We start from the raw sequence: 16,053 nt of genomic DNA on the forward strand, positions 1-16,053 counted from the left end.
ACTGCCAAGACTCTGAGGTCTTTGATTGGGGGGAGGGAAGCTCCTGGGGCTGCAGCCAAGGACTGGACCACCAGCAGAGCCCCTGCATCCTTGTCCCCCACTTTTACTTCTTTCCTGGAGCAGGGGCCCCTTCTCCTGGCTGCTGTTACTACTTTGCTTCTCCATCAGCACAGGCTGTGGGGCCCCACAGGTCTTCCTAGTGTCACCTCTCTCCTCAGAGCAGCTGTCACGTGAGATGTCACATCCCCTTCCTCATACTTGCTGAGGCCATGGCATGGGCCCAGCGGAGTTGGCAGTGCTGAGCTCCCAGCTGTGTCCTCAGTGACTAGGCTCAAGATGCCTCCACGGTCCATCCCTTCTGTCACTCTTGGACCCCAGATCGCACAACCCACCCAGCCCACCCTGGCCCACAGGATGTGTCTGATGCCTTCTTCTCTAGAAGCCCCAGGCTGGTGCTGCTCTCAGTCCACAACACTTGCATTGGGTTCAGGCCCCTCACCTGGAGGCTGGGAACCTCAGGTGCTTGGGAACCCGAGTGCCCTGGGAGCTGGTCTGTTCATCCTGGCCCATCCCACTGAGCTCACCAGGCCCAGGTGGAGCTCACTCTGCCTAGCAATGCAGACCAGTTCCCAAGGGACGGCTGAGATGGCTCTCAGGTGGCTGAGCAGCAGATGATGAGGGTGGGGCTCTTGTCATCTCTGTACCCTGTCCCTTGTGGCTGACTGGTGGCAGGCCACAGGATGCTGGCACTGGAGACAGCCTGGGGCCAGCTTGGCTGGAGCCTCTGTGTCTCTGAAGGCCTCCAGACTACTCAGCCTCCTGTCCCAGCGCCTCATAGCCGAAGCCTGGCTCCTAACAGCAGCAGCTGACAGACAAGAGTCCCTGCAGGTGGGGACTGCTCTAATTAGTCTTCCCCACATCCATTCATTGCTTTCTCACCTGTCAACCTTTTAAAATCATTTTTTTTAAAAAAGCTATTAGGCAAGAACAGTAATTTTCCCAAGGTCAGGAAAGTAAGACACATGGAGAGGCGTGGGCCCTCGAGCTCCGAGTTCAACCAGGATGTTTAAAACAATCTTCAAGCTGGACATTACACCTGTAATCCCAGCACTAAGGGAGGCTGAGGCAGAAGAATCGCAAGCTCAAGTCCTGAGCAATTTAGTGAGATCCTGTATCAATTAAAAAAAAAAAAAAAGGAGTGGGCCCTGGGTTCAATTCCTAGTACTAAAAAAAAAAGTTGAGGAAAGCTGATTCATAAAGCACTTTGAGGGGTAACAACCTCAGTAGCCCCTCCTGTCCCTCTTTCAGACAGGAGCTTTCTTTCCCTCAATGAATATATTCTTCTCACAAAAAAAAAAAAAATAAATAAAATAAAGCACTTTGAGAGTCAAGGCAGTCTGAGAGATGAATGTTAGGATAAGGCTGTGCTGTTTGACACAGAGCTGATTAATAGTTTTCTTTATTGTCAGTATTTGGACTTAATAAATAGCAAAGCCAAACACAGGCATAGTTTCCAAGATTAGGGTTAGCAAACTAAAGGGCCAGGCAGGCAGATCTTAGTCACATCCATTTTACCACACAACACAGAAGCAGCCCTGGATGGTGTGGAAAGAAACGCAAGTGACCTCTACAAGAACAGGTGGAAGGAGGGCTGAATCTGGTCCTGTGCAGGCCCTAAGTATGCCTACCCCTGCTCCAATAAGTGTTTCTGGGGTACCACTGACAGCATATGTGGAACACACACCCTTTAGTTTGTTTCCAAGGTGATAGTTTTTCTAAATGCTCTGTGCACCAGCTGCCACTTCTGTAGTTGTGCTTGTCTCCCTGAGCCTACGAGAAAATGCAAATGTCCACTTGGCCTCCTTCTGGGCCTCCCAACACAGCCACTGGAAATATTGCAGGTTGATGTCTCCTGCAAACCACATCTCATTGGTCTGGGAATTAAAAGGCAGGTGTAATCAAAACTCTCCAAGAGCTCAAGCTTTCACAGTGCCAGTGATGGAGAAGCCCCAGGTGGGTAAAATCGTATCCCTGCCCCATGAAGAGTGGTCAGCGTCATCATCTTCAGGCTTGCAGTATCCTTGCCTCAGGTTCTTCCAAGAAAACCCACAAGGATGGGGGTGACATTGGGGTGTCCTCACCCCCACTGCTTTCTATTTCCCACCGTGCAAAAAGCCTCTCAACCACTTGGCCTGGAGGGTCAAGGTCCTGTGTGAAGTTCCTGGAGAGTGACTCTTCCTCAGCCCAAGAGTCAGGGCTGTAAGACAGAAATGGCATTAGCAACGTCAGCTCCGGATTCTCTTGGGAGCCATCCAGCCCAGAACAACATCATCAAGATGTTAGGGCTGTGTAGCTCAACTCAGTCCCCAGCTCCTGTTGCTTCAGACAGCTCTGTTAGAGCCTTCATACTTAACCAGAGTCTGCAAAACATCAACCAGCTGGCCCAAGGGATAGTAGCCTCATGGCGCGGACAAACTCTCACATCTGTATGCACTCGTCTCCTCCCCCAACCCTCACCCTGTTTTCCAGCTAGCACGATTTGGTGACATCCTGCCCGGGGTCTTGGGCGCAAGTACCCATGAACATGCTCCTGGGCCAGAGAGTTCTTCAACCCTCTGGCCCTCCTGCTGTCAGCCACAAATGCCCACTATCCCCGTGACTCCATTCTCTACTTAATTGCCACTCCAAGGCACATTTTCAGGGATCAGGGAATGGGGAGTCGAGAGGTGCACAGACAGCTCTGAATTCCCGCTTAGCTTGAACCGCTGTCAGCAGAAGCAGAGCAGCCCATTCAGCGCACTGAGCGTGGACCAAAGGCGTCCACTGGGGAGGTGACTTTTGGGGTGACGCATGCGCAGAGCCCGCGGCCCCTCCCCCCGCGGCCGCTCCTGCTCCTGCGTAAGGTCCTCCGGTCCGACAGGGGGCGAAGAGGCGGTGTTTAAACTGCCCGCTCTGGTTGAAGCCGAAGGAAGTAACATTCGTATTTAGGACTGTGACGTTGGTGGCCTCCTCTAGCCTGCACCGGAGTGTACCGCCAGGATGAACGCCCCTCCAGCCTTCGAGTCGTTCTTGCTCTTCGAGGGCGAGAAGAAGTAAGTGGAACGGCCATGGCGCCTAGCGGCGGACCGAGGCCCTCGGGCCTCGTCCGGCGGTGGTCGGCTTCTGCGGTTTCTGCTACCCCAGGGACGGAGCAGTTTGTTTTAGGTACTGGAGATTGAACCCAGCGTCTTCGCTACGTTCCCAGCTCTTTCGTGATTATTATTATTTTTATTTTGTGACAGAGTGTCTCTAAGTAAGTTGCCCAGGCTGGGTTCGAACTTCGTCCGCCTGCCTCGGCCTCTCTATGCCGGGATCACGGGCGAGCGCTACCACGCGGGGCTGCAGAGCTGATCTTGCGGGGCGTGACTGCCGGATTGAAGGCGGCATAGGAAGGCAGTGGCGACCGCACCTATTTTGCAGATGAGGAAACGGAGGCTTGGAGAAGTTGAGTAACTTTCTCCGAGCTCCCAGGAAGTGGTGGAGCCTGTTTTGGAACTCAGAGCCTGGGCCCAAGGTTCTTTTCCTCGGGAGCCTGGCAGCCTCCTCACTTGTCCCCCACCTAGTACGGCCATCCTCAGGGCAGTAACCACTTACGGCTGTGGAGCTGATCCCTGTGTCACTGCCGGTGGAAAACCTGTAGTGACTCTGCTGCCCGCAGTGAAGACCAACGGTCAGACTGCTTGTTTTGCCTGAGATTTAGTTTCCTCATGTGGTAAATGAACTTACCACTGTTGTTTTTGCTGTTTCTTTTTTCTTTCTTTCTTTCTTTTTTTAAACCCGAGAGTAGGTGTCACTATGTAGCTAGCCAAGGCTGGCTTTGAACTCGGTGATCCTGCTGCCTCAGTCTCTGGAGTGTTGTGATTATAGGGATGTGCCACTGTGACCAACTCTTTATTTACTCTGTTTACCCATAGAATTTTCTCCTAGAGGAGGATGTTTGTGTCTAGGATTGAGCACATTGGAAACCTCTGAAATACTGGCCTTCCCAGAATTTAAAAAAAAAGAATAATAATATATACATATTTGGAAATAAGTATATATTTAGAATTAGCCACCTGGACTCTATTTGTATTTTAGGGAAGGGTCTACAGGGTGTTCAAGGTCTCACTACTAGATCGGACTCATAGTGATCCTCCTGTTTACAGCCTCCCAAGAGCTGGGATTACAGGCGCGCACCACCATGCCCAGTCTCAGTTGCCATCTCTATTGGCTTTGACATCCACAATGAACACAAGTGTGGTGTTGTCCTTAATCTTCTTCATGGCTGACTCTGTGATCAGGGGGAACTTTGTTGATGATGGCATAGTGGTCAAGCTTGTTTCTCCTGGGGGCACTTTTCTGAGGAAATATGGGCTGCAGTGTCTTGGGATGGTGGAAGGTGGATGACGTTTTTATCTTTTTTTGCGGCTGTGGATGCCTTTCAGCATAGCCTTCTTGGCCTTCAAAATTTTTGCTTTGGCTTTAGCTTTGGGAGGGGCAGGGGCCGCCTTCTTTGCCTTCCATGCCATCTTGGTAAAAAGGCTCAGCCTTCTCAGTCTTTTTTTTTTTTTTTTTTTTTTTTTTTGTGGAACCGGGGATTGAACAAGGGCACTTGCGCTTGCCAGGGAAGCACTTATTCCACTGAGCCATCTCCCCAGCCCCCTTCTCAGTCTTAACAGTTCTGACTTTTGCCAGGTCTACTCCTTTAGGGAAACTTTCAACTGGGGAATATTTTGTCCCTAAGGGATTCTTTGACAATGTCTGGAATCATCTGGGTTGTCTCATATGGCAGCTTTGTTAATTGGCATCTACTGGGTAGGGACCAGAGATGCTATTAATGTCCTGCACTGAAATGGGCATGGCTCAAATGGAAGTTTAAAACCATATTCAGGGGCTGGCGAGATAGCTCAGCAGACTAAGCGCTTGCTTAGGCAAGCACAGGCACCAGGGTTTGATCCCTGGTACCATATGCCATGCCCCCAGCGGTGGGGTGGCTGAAAACAGGAGGATCACTAGGAGTCAGAGCTGCATAGTGAGACCCTGTACAAAATATATAAAATAATAATAATAAAAACCCCACATTGGAGCACTGCATGGTGCCCCAGGACTCCCAGAGACTGAGGCAAGAAGATTGCAAGTTCAAGAGCAGTCTGGACAATTTAACTTGGCAGAACTCTGTGGAATAATTAAAAAGGGCTGGGAAAGTAGCTCAGTTGCATGGGGAAGTGGGGGGGGGGGTCCTATGTTGTACAAGCAAGCTCCTTACAGGAATGGCTAAAATGACCATGCTGAGGCCAGGGAGATGGCTCAGTAGAATAAGTGCTTGCCTGGCAAGGGCAAGTGTTCAATCCCTGGTTCCACAAAAAACAACTAAAATGACCATGCTGTGGAAGTTAAGCAGCTCTGGGTAGGTGAGGGTTCCCAGCAAGTGCCCGGGTACCGACACTGTGCTATCACACCTTGGTAGGGTCGTGGTGCTGGGGCTGGAACCAGGGCCTTGTTCAACTCTTCTCCTGAGCCACACTCAGCACTCAGAGATAGGCAGAGGGAGCAAGGTTTCCGGGAGAAGCCTCAGATCTGAGTAAACAAGGGAGCTCTGTCAACTGTTGCCTCTGCTGCTTCCTAGGATCACCATTAACAAGGACACCAAGGTACCCAATGCCTGTTTGTTCACCATCAACAAAGAAGACCACACCTTAGGGAACATCATTAAATCGTAAGTTCCAGGTCAGAGGCCTTCGAGGCCAGGCACAAGTCCCACGAGATTCTCTTCTGTCTCTGAGCGAAAGGAAGTGCTCCAGTATTCTGCAGTTCCAGAGCTGTTTTTCCAAAATGCTGTTAACCCTTGTCTCCTCATGTAGGGCTCCATGTGTCCTAGGCTCATCTGTGTGACTAAGTGAGCAAATGTGCAACAAGTCGTGGGAAAGCAGGCCTGCACGAGGTGTCAAAATTAGCTCCCCCACCCCCTCCTTGTGACAGTGATCTCAGTGACTGGCACTCAGAGATGTTTGTGGCAGTGACTGTGACTTTTGTACAACGAGGGAAGGAAGTTGAAGGCCATTCTGAGGTTATCCAATGCCCTCATGAGTACTCAACACAGGCTATTAGGCCTTCCTTTATACTAGTGAATACCCAGCTAGGTAGGTGGTCAGGGACACGAGTGTCCTGCTGAGACTTGTCATTTCCTATGAAGACTCAGCACTTCTCTCTGGTGTGGAAGCATCTGGGGAAGAGAAGGTAGGTGGGCTTTTCCCAGGCTGCCATGTTGGAGGCTACGGGCAGCAGTGCCCAGTGTCCAGGTGTGGGATACCCACCTTCTGGGTGCCTCCTGCCCTAAGCAGGCTAGTGGGATGCCCTGCTCTTCCAGGGCCTGCTGTGAGTCAAGTGTTCCTTTTTGTGCAGACAGCAACCCCCCTTTTTTTCTTATAGGACTAGGGATAGATTCCAGGGCCTTTACACTGCATGGATCCCCAGCCAACCCTTTATTTTGAGACAAGGTTTCATGGAGTTCCCCAGGATGGGCTTGAATTTATGATCCTACTGCCTCAGTATCCCAGAGTACTAGGATTTCAGGCCAGTGTCACTTATCCTGGCCAGAAGTCTCCCTTGTGTGCTGCCACTCGCCTTGAGCTGCCCTAGGCTGCCCAGTGTGGCCAAGGCACAGAACATAGGACAGGCTTCCATTCCCCCCACCTCCCATGCTTCATGGAGCAGGGCCTGCCCAGGGTGTGGATGGCACTGCCAGCGTGAGGCCTAGGGACTCCATTGCCCTTTCAGTGGCTGCTTGGAGCTGCTGCCTCCCAGGTTGGCTGTGCTGATGCCTTAAGGTCTGGGAATGGGGCTGTGATCTCTCCCGCTGAACTCTGCTGGGTAGGTGGGCATAGAGGCAGACCTGTGGCTGCCTCAGTCACCAGAAGCCATTTCCTAGTTGTAGTCTTCACGCCTCACAGATGCAAGGTGGGATGGGGGTCCCCAAATGTTATGACTTGGGTATCTTATTTGGGGAAAGTCCAGGCTAGAAAGTCAGGAGCTGGTGCCAGAGCCCAAAGCTCCTTTCATGCCACCTGTCCCCCCTTGCAGGCAGTTGCTGAAGGATCCGCAGGTGCTGTTTGCTGGCTACAAAGTCCCCCACCCCTTGGAGCACAAGATCATCATCCGTGTACAGACCACTCCGGACTACAGCCCCCAGGAGGCCTTCACCAATGCCATCACTGACCTCATCAGTGAGCTGTCCCTTCTGGAGGAGCGGTTCCGGGTGAGGTACAGCGCCGTGTCGGCCTGGTTGGCAGGACACTGGCCTGCACGCCCAAGCTGTAGCATTTGCAGCCCTCCACCAAGGACAGTGGCTTGTAGGTGGGAGATGGACAATGGTGACACCAAAGGGACCTCTCCCCATAGTGTGGCTGGGAGCCAGAGCCAAGGCCTGCTGTCTGCTACAAAAGCTGGTATCTTACTGAGTGGCTAGGATCTTGTGCTTCCTGTGGGCCTGGGCACCTCCTACCCTTTTAGGCTGCTCTGGTTTGCAGGGCCTATCGCTTCCATGTGTTGGTGTAGAGGCCAGCTGATCCCAGCAAGGGGGCCAGAGTGCAGAGCTGTTCAGAGTGGGAAAGAGCTACAGTTCGGCAACCTCCACATAGTGTCTGTGCTGGGGCCCCTCGCCCCACCTGACTTGGGCAGCAGCAGTAGGCACTGGAGGAAGATGGGGCGGCAAGTGCCAGCTGAGGGTACTCCCTGCTGCTCGCTCTGCTCAGGGCTCTTGGGGGCACTGTGGTTATGGCACCCACTTCCTGGTGGACCCTGGCAGGGGACACACGCTGTTTGCAACTCCCTTGTCCTGGCCCTCCCAGCTAACTCATATTTTTTTTTTTCCTGTCCCCAGGTGGCCATTAAAGACAAACAAGAAGGGATTGAGTAGGCAGCTGGAAGTTGTGTGGCCTGGGACGCCACTGCTGGAAGCTTGCTTGAGGCACAGTGCAGAGGACAGCAGCCAGGCCCAGCTGCAATGCCCAGGGCTCCTCTGGTGAACCGGCCCTCACACGAGGCATCCTGTAAAGTTTCATCTTTCTAATAGAGGTGACTTCACAGCAAGTGGACTGTCAGGTCCCAGGAAGGCAGTTAACCTGTCAGACACCCTGACTGTGGAACCTGAGGGCTGCCAGTGAGGTGGTCTGGAGAAGGGACCTGAGAGCCTGTCCACGCTTTGTTCTGGAAGTTTAGCCAGGTCCATCTGACTTACAGCAGGAGCCAGGATGGGCCCAAAGGACAGCACACAGTTCTCCATAGGCTGCATCACAAAATTTAATAAAAATACTCACTGATAAAAAACTCTCCATCATTTGCCATACAGTAAACTAATGTGTCCCTGGTCCTGCAGAAGCAGGTGTCCTGTCCTGCTAACATCTTTTCCAGATGGCTACAATGTTGGAATCCGTCAGGGCCGTGAGGTAGGTGAAGGCAGCGTTGGCCACCACCATGTTCACCATGGTCTTGGTCACTGGCTGGCCTCCGGCCCTTGGCTGGGGCCACTTAAGGATCTGGAGGGGAAAAGAAGGGGCTGGGCTCCTGTTTCTCAGACACCAGCCCCAGCCTGGGAGGCACCCATGTGGGGACACTACCTGTGTGGGGGCCTGTGGGGCTGCTGGTGGGGGAGATGGCTGCTTCAGGATGTTTCTGACGTCATAGATCCATACACTGCCCTCTTCGTCCCCGCAGAGCACCATCCCTTGATCTGCAGGACAGAGGGGTGCTTAGGGTGGGACAGTAGTGGAGCTGAGAGGTGAGAACAGGAAGGGCAGGCTCACCAGAGCAGGTGCTGAGTGAGAAGTAGGCCAGCTCCGTGGGTGACCACTGCAGCTGAGCCAGGACAACCACAGCCACTGAGGACTTGCTGCCCCGGTGTAGCCACGTCTGGCTCCAGCTCCACAGGCAGATGGTGCCTGGGTTGCTCCCCTTGGAGGCTGTGGGGAGAAGAGACTCATTTCTGGGCTGGGCCCTTGCCACCCTTCCCGCCGCAACCCATGTGGGTCTCAAGCCAGGCTGTCCCAGGCTGGGTGCGCTCACCCACGACATCATCATTCACAAAGGCCAGCCCGTCCACTCTCCTTGTTGATGCCTTAGAGTCCTCGGAGAAGATGAACTGCACCTCACACCCCCTGCAAGTGGCAGAAAGCGAGGCTTGATGCTCTGTACCCACCTCCAGGTCTGCCAGACAACTGTTCTGGGCCCTGTCCTGGTGACAAGTAGAAGATGCCACCGAAAGCTGCACTTCTGAAGTTTGGCCTTACCCTGAAGGGGCACTGGCACCTGGCCACACACTAGGACAGGCAGAACGGAGGGCTGTTGTGTGTGGGGTCACATCTAGGCTTGCCCAAGGCCTGGGAGAGGCAGCCTGGGGCTGTGAAGGCAGGCTAGCACCTAATGGGAGGGCCTGAACTACATACCAAAGGGGATGAGAAGACACATCTAAGACGAAGAGATGCCACGAGACTTGGGGACAGGTAGATGTGGCATGAAGGAAGAAGGCAGGACCAGGTGTGGCAGGACTAGCTGGTTGGGAGCCACTGCCAGCACCCAGCTGTGACTTGTGCTTGAGATAACAGAATCTGACGTTGGCCGGTGGGCCCTAACCCAGGCAACCACGCCCTCACAGAGCCAGCTATGGCCAGATGTGGCCCGTGGCTCCCCCACTGCGCGAGCAAACCCCTCCTTAGCCCGGCTGACCAGCTCACAGCCTTCCTGGGAGCAGCCTGAGAATTCATGCCCACCCTATGTCATGTTAGAGTGCCTCGGTATACCACTTTAGTGTCCTCTTCGTCACTTTTCCCTTTGCTGCTGAGGTCACCCTCTGTGGGATTTTAGTTGTCCCTGTTTGATGGCCCACCATCCTGTGTTCCATGAGGGCAGGGACCCACATGCTAGGAGCAGGGATAGGAGGCTGAGCACTAGCCTGACAGGCTTTCCAGGTGGTACAGCTGAGACATAGCCTCCATGGGCCATTTCTCCACCCCATCCCTGTTTATACATCTCCTTGCCCTCTGCTCACTCCACTCCTCCTTTACAGGTGAGGGAAGACCTTAGGCTAGGACAAGGAATGTCCCAGGCTGACTCGCACAAGTAGCACTGGGCTTAGCTGGTCAAAGCATAGTGTTTGTGAAGCCTCATATTCAAGGTGAGGCAAGGCCCAAATGGTCTCTCAGGCTGCTGGGAGTCCAAGTGGCTGACTGCCCAGCTGCTGGCCCTGGCCCACCAAGTCCCCACCAGCCTCACCTCCTCTTTTGGGGCTGATCCAGCCGTACATCCCAGCAGCAGCAGCCACCCTCACAGCCAGCCAGCAGGTGGGTATCAGGGCAGGAAGCAACAGGGCAGAGGCGCAGGGGGATGGAGGTGGAGTCGAGTATGAGGAGCTGACTGCCAGGAGGTGAGGGGCCAGCATAAGTCCTGGAGCCCAGGCAACTTCCTGCCCGGTAGCTGGACTCACCCCGGACCCATCCCAGACCTGCCCTAGCCTCACCTGGCCCGGAACTCATAGTCCTGGTTGGGCACGCCGATGTCCCAGAGAATGATCCGCTTGTCGTAAGAGGCCGCTGTGGGGGAAGCAGCCCTGAGGAGGCCCTACTCTCTCCTGCAGGTTACATCCCAGGTAGAGACCTGGCTCTCAGGCCAAGAGTGAGGCTAGAAGATGGCATGACTCGGGCTTACAGTTCCCACCATCCTGCTAGAGCTAATGTGCCCAGCGCTGTAACTGCCTTTTGCAGCTCGTTCAGTATCCTTGGCTTCACCATAGCTGGCGGGGCCAGGGGTGTCTCGCGCAGGTTGCAAATAGAGAGGTCCTGGCTGCCAGGAAAATTGCAAGGCAATAGAGTGGACTGGGGATAGTGCTGGGATCCCAAGCCCAGTCAGTCAACCACAAAGCCATATATGTCCTAACAAAGCCAGAGCTGAACGCAGTGGCCCTGAGCTCCCTACCATCCCAGTGAAGGGACACTAGACTCTATCAGGTAGCAGGCCTGGGGTGCTGGGGGAGCCCCAAATGGGGAGTATATCTTACTGAAGAGATGGGTCTCATGGGTAGGGCTGAAGCAGAGGGTGGCAATGGCCTTCTTGTGGGCCCGGATGACTCCACAGCAGAAGCCGGCACGCACATGCAGCAGGCGGACTTGACCTCGAAGGCCTGCTGCCGCCAACACGCTCCAGCGCTTCTTGTGGCCAGCCTGGGTGACTACCATTAGGGCTGTCCAGGCCACAGAGAAGAACTCCTGGGGAGCAGTGGGAGGAGTGGTCAACAGAGCAGAGCTACAAGTGTGAATGCCCTTACAGAACGAGGCCTTGGGAAGGGAGGGCCCAGCACCAGCAAACAGCCACCGAGGGCTGAGGTGCGGCTCGGCTGTGGAGCACTGGTCCACATGGGAGGCCAGGACTTCAATTTCCAACATGACGAAAGTCATGACAAAAAGGAGCTCCCATCTGCAGGAGCAGGGCCCTGGCACTCACCTCCCCAGGAGCCTTGTACTTGTGGAGGACAATACCCGTCTGGCAGTCAATCACACATACAGCCTCCCCACCACATGTGGCCACCGTCTGGGATGTGGACCCCGAATGCCCTGTTGTGAGTGGTCAGCAAAGTGAAAACCTTTTCCGTGAAGATCCATCTACAGCTTACTCCTCTTGGCCTCATAGGTATGTTCGTGGTGCTGGACACTAGGCCTGGGACCTTCACACCGAGCTACATCTTCAGCTCCTTTTACTTATACGTAAGCCAGGGTCTCATCCAGCTGCTCAGGCAGACTTAAACAGGATTATCCTTAGTTTCTCGGAGTGCTGGGGTTACAGGCATGTGCTATCACCACTCCTGGTTCTCTATAACACTTTTTATAGTCTCCTTGAAGGACTTCAAAAAAAAAAAAAAACCCTTGCATTTCCACACATTCCTCCTCCCTATGCTATTTTTGTTCTCATACAGATGAAACAGTAACTTTTGTCCCTATAAATAAAGTTTTATAACCTCTTGTTCCCACAACATCCTGTTTTGTCTGAGCAAGGCCACTAAGATATATTAAATTGTAAAACTGTCACAGCTTAGCAAATTGCCTGTTTTCTACTTCTATAAACTTGCCCACCCACAAGTTTTGAGGCTTTAGCGGGACCTACCCCCTCAGTAATACATATATAGAACAGAACCCTTCCTTTGTTCAGGGCTTAGCCTTTTGGGCCCAAATCTGCTAAATTGGTGCACACCTAAAATAAAATCCTCTCTCTCATGGTCTGTTTGGTCTTTCATTTTATTGTCTGGTTTTTAAATTGTGCAACACTCTGATTCTGTTTCCATCCAAGGCGGCATCCCAAAAGCCCTGCTGAGAACATTTGAGTGGACTGGTTTCCCCGGGTCTTCACCCTCCCACTGCCCACCTGGCCCAGGGCGCACCTTCCTCCCAGGCTGGCTCGAAGGCGCAGGCCCACAGCTGGGTCGTCAGGTCCTGAGGGCTGTTGTTCCTGCTGTGGCACTGCAGGAAGTGCAGGGGCTCCATCTGCAGGCCAGGCTGTGAGTGCAAGGGGATGGGGGTGTCAAGGCTGTCCCAGCTTCTGGCCCAGGACCCATTCCCTGCCACCTTACCAGCTTACCTGGCTGCCCTCCACCTTGGCTGGCAGGGAGGCACACATTCGCTTGATGGGAGAGAGGTTGAGGGGAGAGCTTTCCAGGCGCTTCATGGCTGCTAGCCTGACCTGTGGAGAAAGCCTTGTAACCATGGGACCCTTGCCTGGGGCTTATTCCAGATTGCAGGTTACACTCTGCCCTACCAGAGGCAGACAGCAAGGGTTGGGTCAGGGTCAGGGAGGGAGTCTGCTGAGTGTTGAGGTCTGAATCTTTAATGTCTCCCAAAGGCCTGTATGCCAAAAGTGTGGCTGTGGACCTGTGGCACTAGTGGGAGGTGGGGCCACTAGTGGAAGAAGCTAGGGCACTGGGGCATGCTCTTGAAGAGGTCCCTGGCCCTTTATCACCCAATCTTTTTTTTTTTTTTTTTTTCCCTCTCACTTCTGATTGCTTCTACCACACATACCTGCTGGGACATATGTGCCACCACAGGCTCAAGTGACCACAAACTGATACTGTGAGCAAAAATCAATCTTTCTTCCTCAAAAACTGATTAGTTGCTGGGTGTGGTGGCGCATGCCTGTAATCCCAGCACTTGGGGGGCTGAGGCGGGAGGATCGTTGCAAGTTTGGGAACAGCCTGGGCTACACAGTGAGCTCAAGACCAGCCTGAATTGCATAGTGAGATCCTGTCTCAAAAACAAAAAAACAAAAAACAAAAGTGGTTGTCTCAGGTACTTTCTCACATTAGCAGAAAGGTGACTAATACTAGGTAGTAGGGCCAACTAGCTCCTGAGCTCATGGACTGTTTGTTTTTTTGAGCTCATGTTGGTGACTTTCTGCTTTTTAGCAGCTGTAATGCGCAAGCAGGTCCAAGGCAGAACCCAGAAAGCCACACAGAATCACACTCACCCTGGGCCTGGAGGCAGCTGCCACTCCTTGAGGCGTCTCTGAAATGCCAGCATCACATGCCCTTGTCCCACCAGAAGCTGCTAGCTCCTCAGAGATCATCTGCACCTGGGTGAGCCAGGCCTTCAGGAAGCTGGGCACAGTTCTGGGGGACCCTCAGCCCCTCCCCAGATACCTGGTCACAGGGAGCATGTGCCTCTCAAGTTAGGAGAGGACCTCTCCAGCCAACAGAGCTACCTTCCCTGACCCACCCCACTCCCCACTGCTCCCCCAGGCTCAGAACTACAGAAGCCAGCCAAGAGCAGGCATGTGGCTCTAGCACAATGGGGTGGGGACATACCCGCCACTGGGTGAATTCGCTGAGGGACTCAGGTCCATAGTGCACATGCCTAATAGCAGATCTCACAAAATCCGCCTGGACTTTCTCAGTCTTCTCTTCGGGGCCCAGGGCACCCATGAACTTCTCCCAGTGAGCCGTAACCTGGTGTGAGGAGGATCAGACAGATCCTGGCTATCTAGCCCTCGCTCCACGGCCACAGGTGTCTGAGCTTTACCACCCACTAGAAGCCTGTTGGGAGTATAGCGTCTTCGCGACAGCTGGGCAGATCAAAGTACCACACACAACTGAACTGTCCTGGCATCAGTGTCCCTGCCATACCACCTGCACACTTAGAGGGTTGTCAGGAGAGCCCCCTGCCCTTACCCTGTTGGTCAGCTCCCGGTTCAGGTTCTCCACCTGGGTGTAAGTTGAGGAAGCATCCTTGCCATTGATCTTCCGCAGATTGGGCAGCAGAAAGGAGACCTTCAGGTTGTCGTTGACCTGGGAGAAGAACAAAGAGTGGAGACTGAGTTTCATGGAGCCCTCACCCAGGAATGGGACTGAGAGAAGGGAGACTCACCGTCAGGAAGGGGTTGCCTTCCAGGCTCAGCTCCTCTAGTTTTGGGAACTGGCACAAGGCGATGATGTCTTCTAGTTGGTTGTTGGCGCAGCGGAGGATGCGAAGATGGGACAGGCCTAGGTTGGCTGGCAGTGTCTCCAGCTGGTTGTTGGAGAGGTCAAGCTCTTGCAACTGCGTCAGGCGGCGCAGCAGCTTCGGGTCCAGGTGCTCGGAAAGCAGCTCCATGCCTGATAAGCTGGGGTGGGGTCAGAGCCAGAGGGCTCACGGAGCAGCCAGGCCTTGCGTCGCCCGGCCAGGCTTCCCAGGCTGCAGCAACGCGTTTCCACCTGCTACCTCTGCACGCACAGCCTCCCCTTGTAACTACTTCAGATCCCCAGGGCCTTCGGCGCCTTCCGGAAGACTTGCTGTTCCTCCGGGGGGCTTCTTTATGCTGCTCAGGCCCTCTGAACACTGACTCCAGCAGAGGCAAGGCCCCTGGGGACCCACCCTTCCACGGTGGGGCGGCAAAGGTCCCGCGCATCTCTTAACCAGACATCTGGCGCCAGAAATTAGAGATTCCTCGCAAGCGGGAAGGGAATGAGGGGGCCGTCGGGGGGCGCTTTCTTTCCTCCCCCCGGGGAGGCCCGGGCTGGGCCGGGGGTCTGAGGAGCCCCGCGGACACATCCTCGCCCCCCGCAGACTTACTCCAGGCACCGGATCTTCCCCAGCCGGTCGCTCTTGGGTTGCCCGCGCTCCATGAGCAGCCGTGCAGTGAGAGGCCCCATGGCGAAGAGGCGCGTCTTGGGCCAGCTCGCTGGCGCCCCAGCATCCGGCGGAGCCCGCGCCGCCGGCCGTCAGATACCCGCGCTTGCGGGTGAGGCGCTTAGGAGGCAGCACCGCGCAGTCCCGCGGTCGCTGCGACCGGAAGGAAGTGGTGCGAAAACCGCAGGCCCTACATGGACTACAACTCCCGTCAGGCCTCGCGCATGCGCAGGCGCTTGGCCTCCTGGACGGCGCGATGACGGCTGAGGCGGCTACGGCGGAGGTCTCTCAGGTTTTCCAGGAGTGTGGCTGCAAGGGTATCCGGACCTGTCTGATTTGCGAGAGGCAGCGCCAGGTTGACCCTCCCTGGCAGCTCTCCCAGCAGGTAAGGACTGCGAACACAAACTGTTCTTCATATGGGGAAACTGAGGCCCAGCTTGGCCCCATACTCGGCTGGGATTTGGATCAAAGCCTGTCAGGGACCTTGGCGGTGGGCATGCTGTGGGGTGAAGATTGTGAGCAGGGATCTCGGGAGTGGGCGGGTCAGACCAAAGCCCTCTTTTGGGGGGACTTGGGAAGAAGCTGTCAGCAAACATCGGCATGGCTCCTCGGGTCTGATTAGGTTCTTCTCTGTCACGAAGAGCCACCGTACTGAAAGGGCAGAGGGCACCAAGCATGTAGGTGGCCCGAAGGCCTTTCAGGCAAGTAAATGAATGAAATTAATAAAAAACGCCTTCTATAGAAGCCGGCAGGGGGCTGGTGAGATGGCTCAGTGGTCTAAAGCACCTACTTGGAACAAGCTTAGCTAAAGCAGAGGGACCGCGGTTCAATCCCCCAGCACCACATGCCAGCCAGCCCCGCCCCCTGGTGGGCTGAGCTGGCCACACACACAAAAATA

At 54.5% G+C, this 16,053-nt stretch overlaps 3 protein-coding genes across 6 annotated transcripts in view; 2 read left to right on the forward strand and 1 right to left on the reverse strand.

Moving 5' to 3' along the window:
- The first annotated feature begins 2,954 nt into the window (after window positions 1-2,954).
- Polr2j (RNA polymerase II subunit J) lies at window positions 2,955-8,292 on the forward strand. The gene is made up of 4 exons (XM_004630459.2): window positions 2,955-3,092; window positions 5,645-5,734; window positions 7,099-7,273; window positions 7,898-8,292. Exons 1-4 carry the CDS (start codon window positions 3,040-3,042, stop codon window positions 7,931-7,933), a joined length of 354 nt encoding a protein of 117 aa, XP_004630516.1. The 5' UTR covers window positions 2,955-3,039; the 3' UTR covers window positions 7,934-8,292.
- Window positions 8,293-8,370: 78 nt separating this feature from the next.
- On the reverse strand, window positions 8,371-15,305 carry Lrwd1 (leucine rich repeats and WD repeat domain containing 1). The gene is made up of 15 exons (XM_023714501.1): window positions 15,099-15,305; window positions 14,415-14,649; window positions 14,219-14,335; window positions 13,856-13,996; window positions 13,519-13,623; window positions 12,637-12,738; window positions 12,440-12,554; window positions 11,509-11,618; window positions 11,066-11,273; window positions 10,529-10,601; window positions 10,285-10,425; window positions 9,079-9,170; window positions 8,820-8,975; window positions 8,634-8,746; window positions 8,371-8,552 (listed from the first exon to the last, which is right to left on the reverse strand). The coding sequence occupies exons 1-15, from the start codon at window positions 15,176-15,178 to the stop codon at window positions 8,412-8,414; spliced, it is 1,929 nt and encodes a 642-aa protein (XP_023570269.1). The 5' UTR covers window positions 15,179-15,305; the 3' UTR covers window positions 8,371-8,411.
- A 95-nt stretch (window positions 15,306-15,400) lies between these two features.
- Alkbh4 (alkB homolog 4, lysine demethylase) overlaps window positions 15,401-16,053 on the forward strand; it is a 9,047-nt gene continuing 8,394 nt past the window's right edge. For 2 of the 4 annotated variants that reach the window (XM_004630578.2, XM_023714462.1), the window contains exon 1: window positions 15,401-15,540. In XM_004630578.2, the coding sequence (XP_004630635.1) occupies window positions 15,412-15,540 (129 nt within the window). In that variant the 5' untranslated portion in view covers window positions 15,401-15,411. The remainder of the gene's footprint in view (window positions 15,541-16,053) is intronic. The other 2 variants (XM_023714464.1, XM_023714463.1) reach the window with 2 other exon arrangements.

This window comes from Octodon degus, unplaced genomic scaffold, assembly GCF_000260255.1.
Source record: "Octodon degus isolate 3935 unplaced genomic scaffold, OctDeg1.0 scaffold00035, whole genome shotgun sequence".
In the NCBI taxonomy this organism is placed as follows: domain Eukaryota; kingdom Metazoa; phylum Chordata; class Mammalia; order Rodentia; family Octodontidae; genus Octodon; species Octodon degus.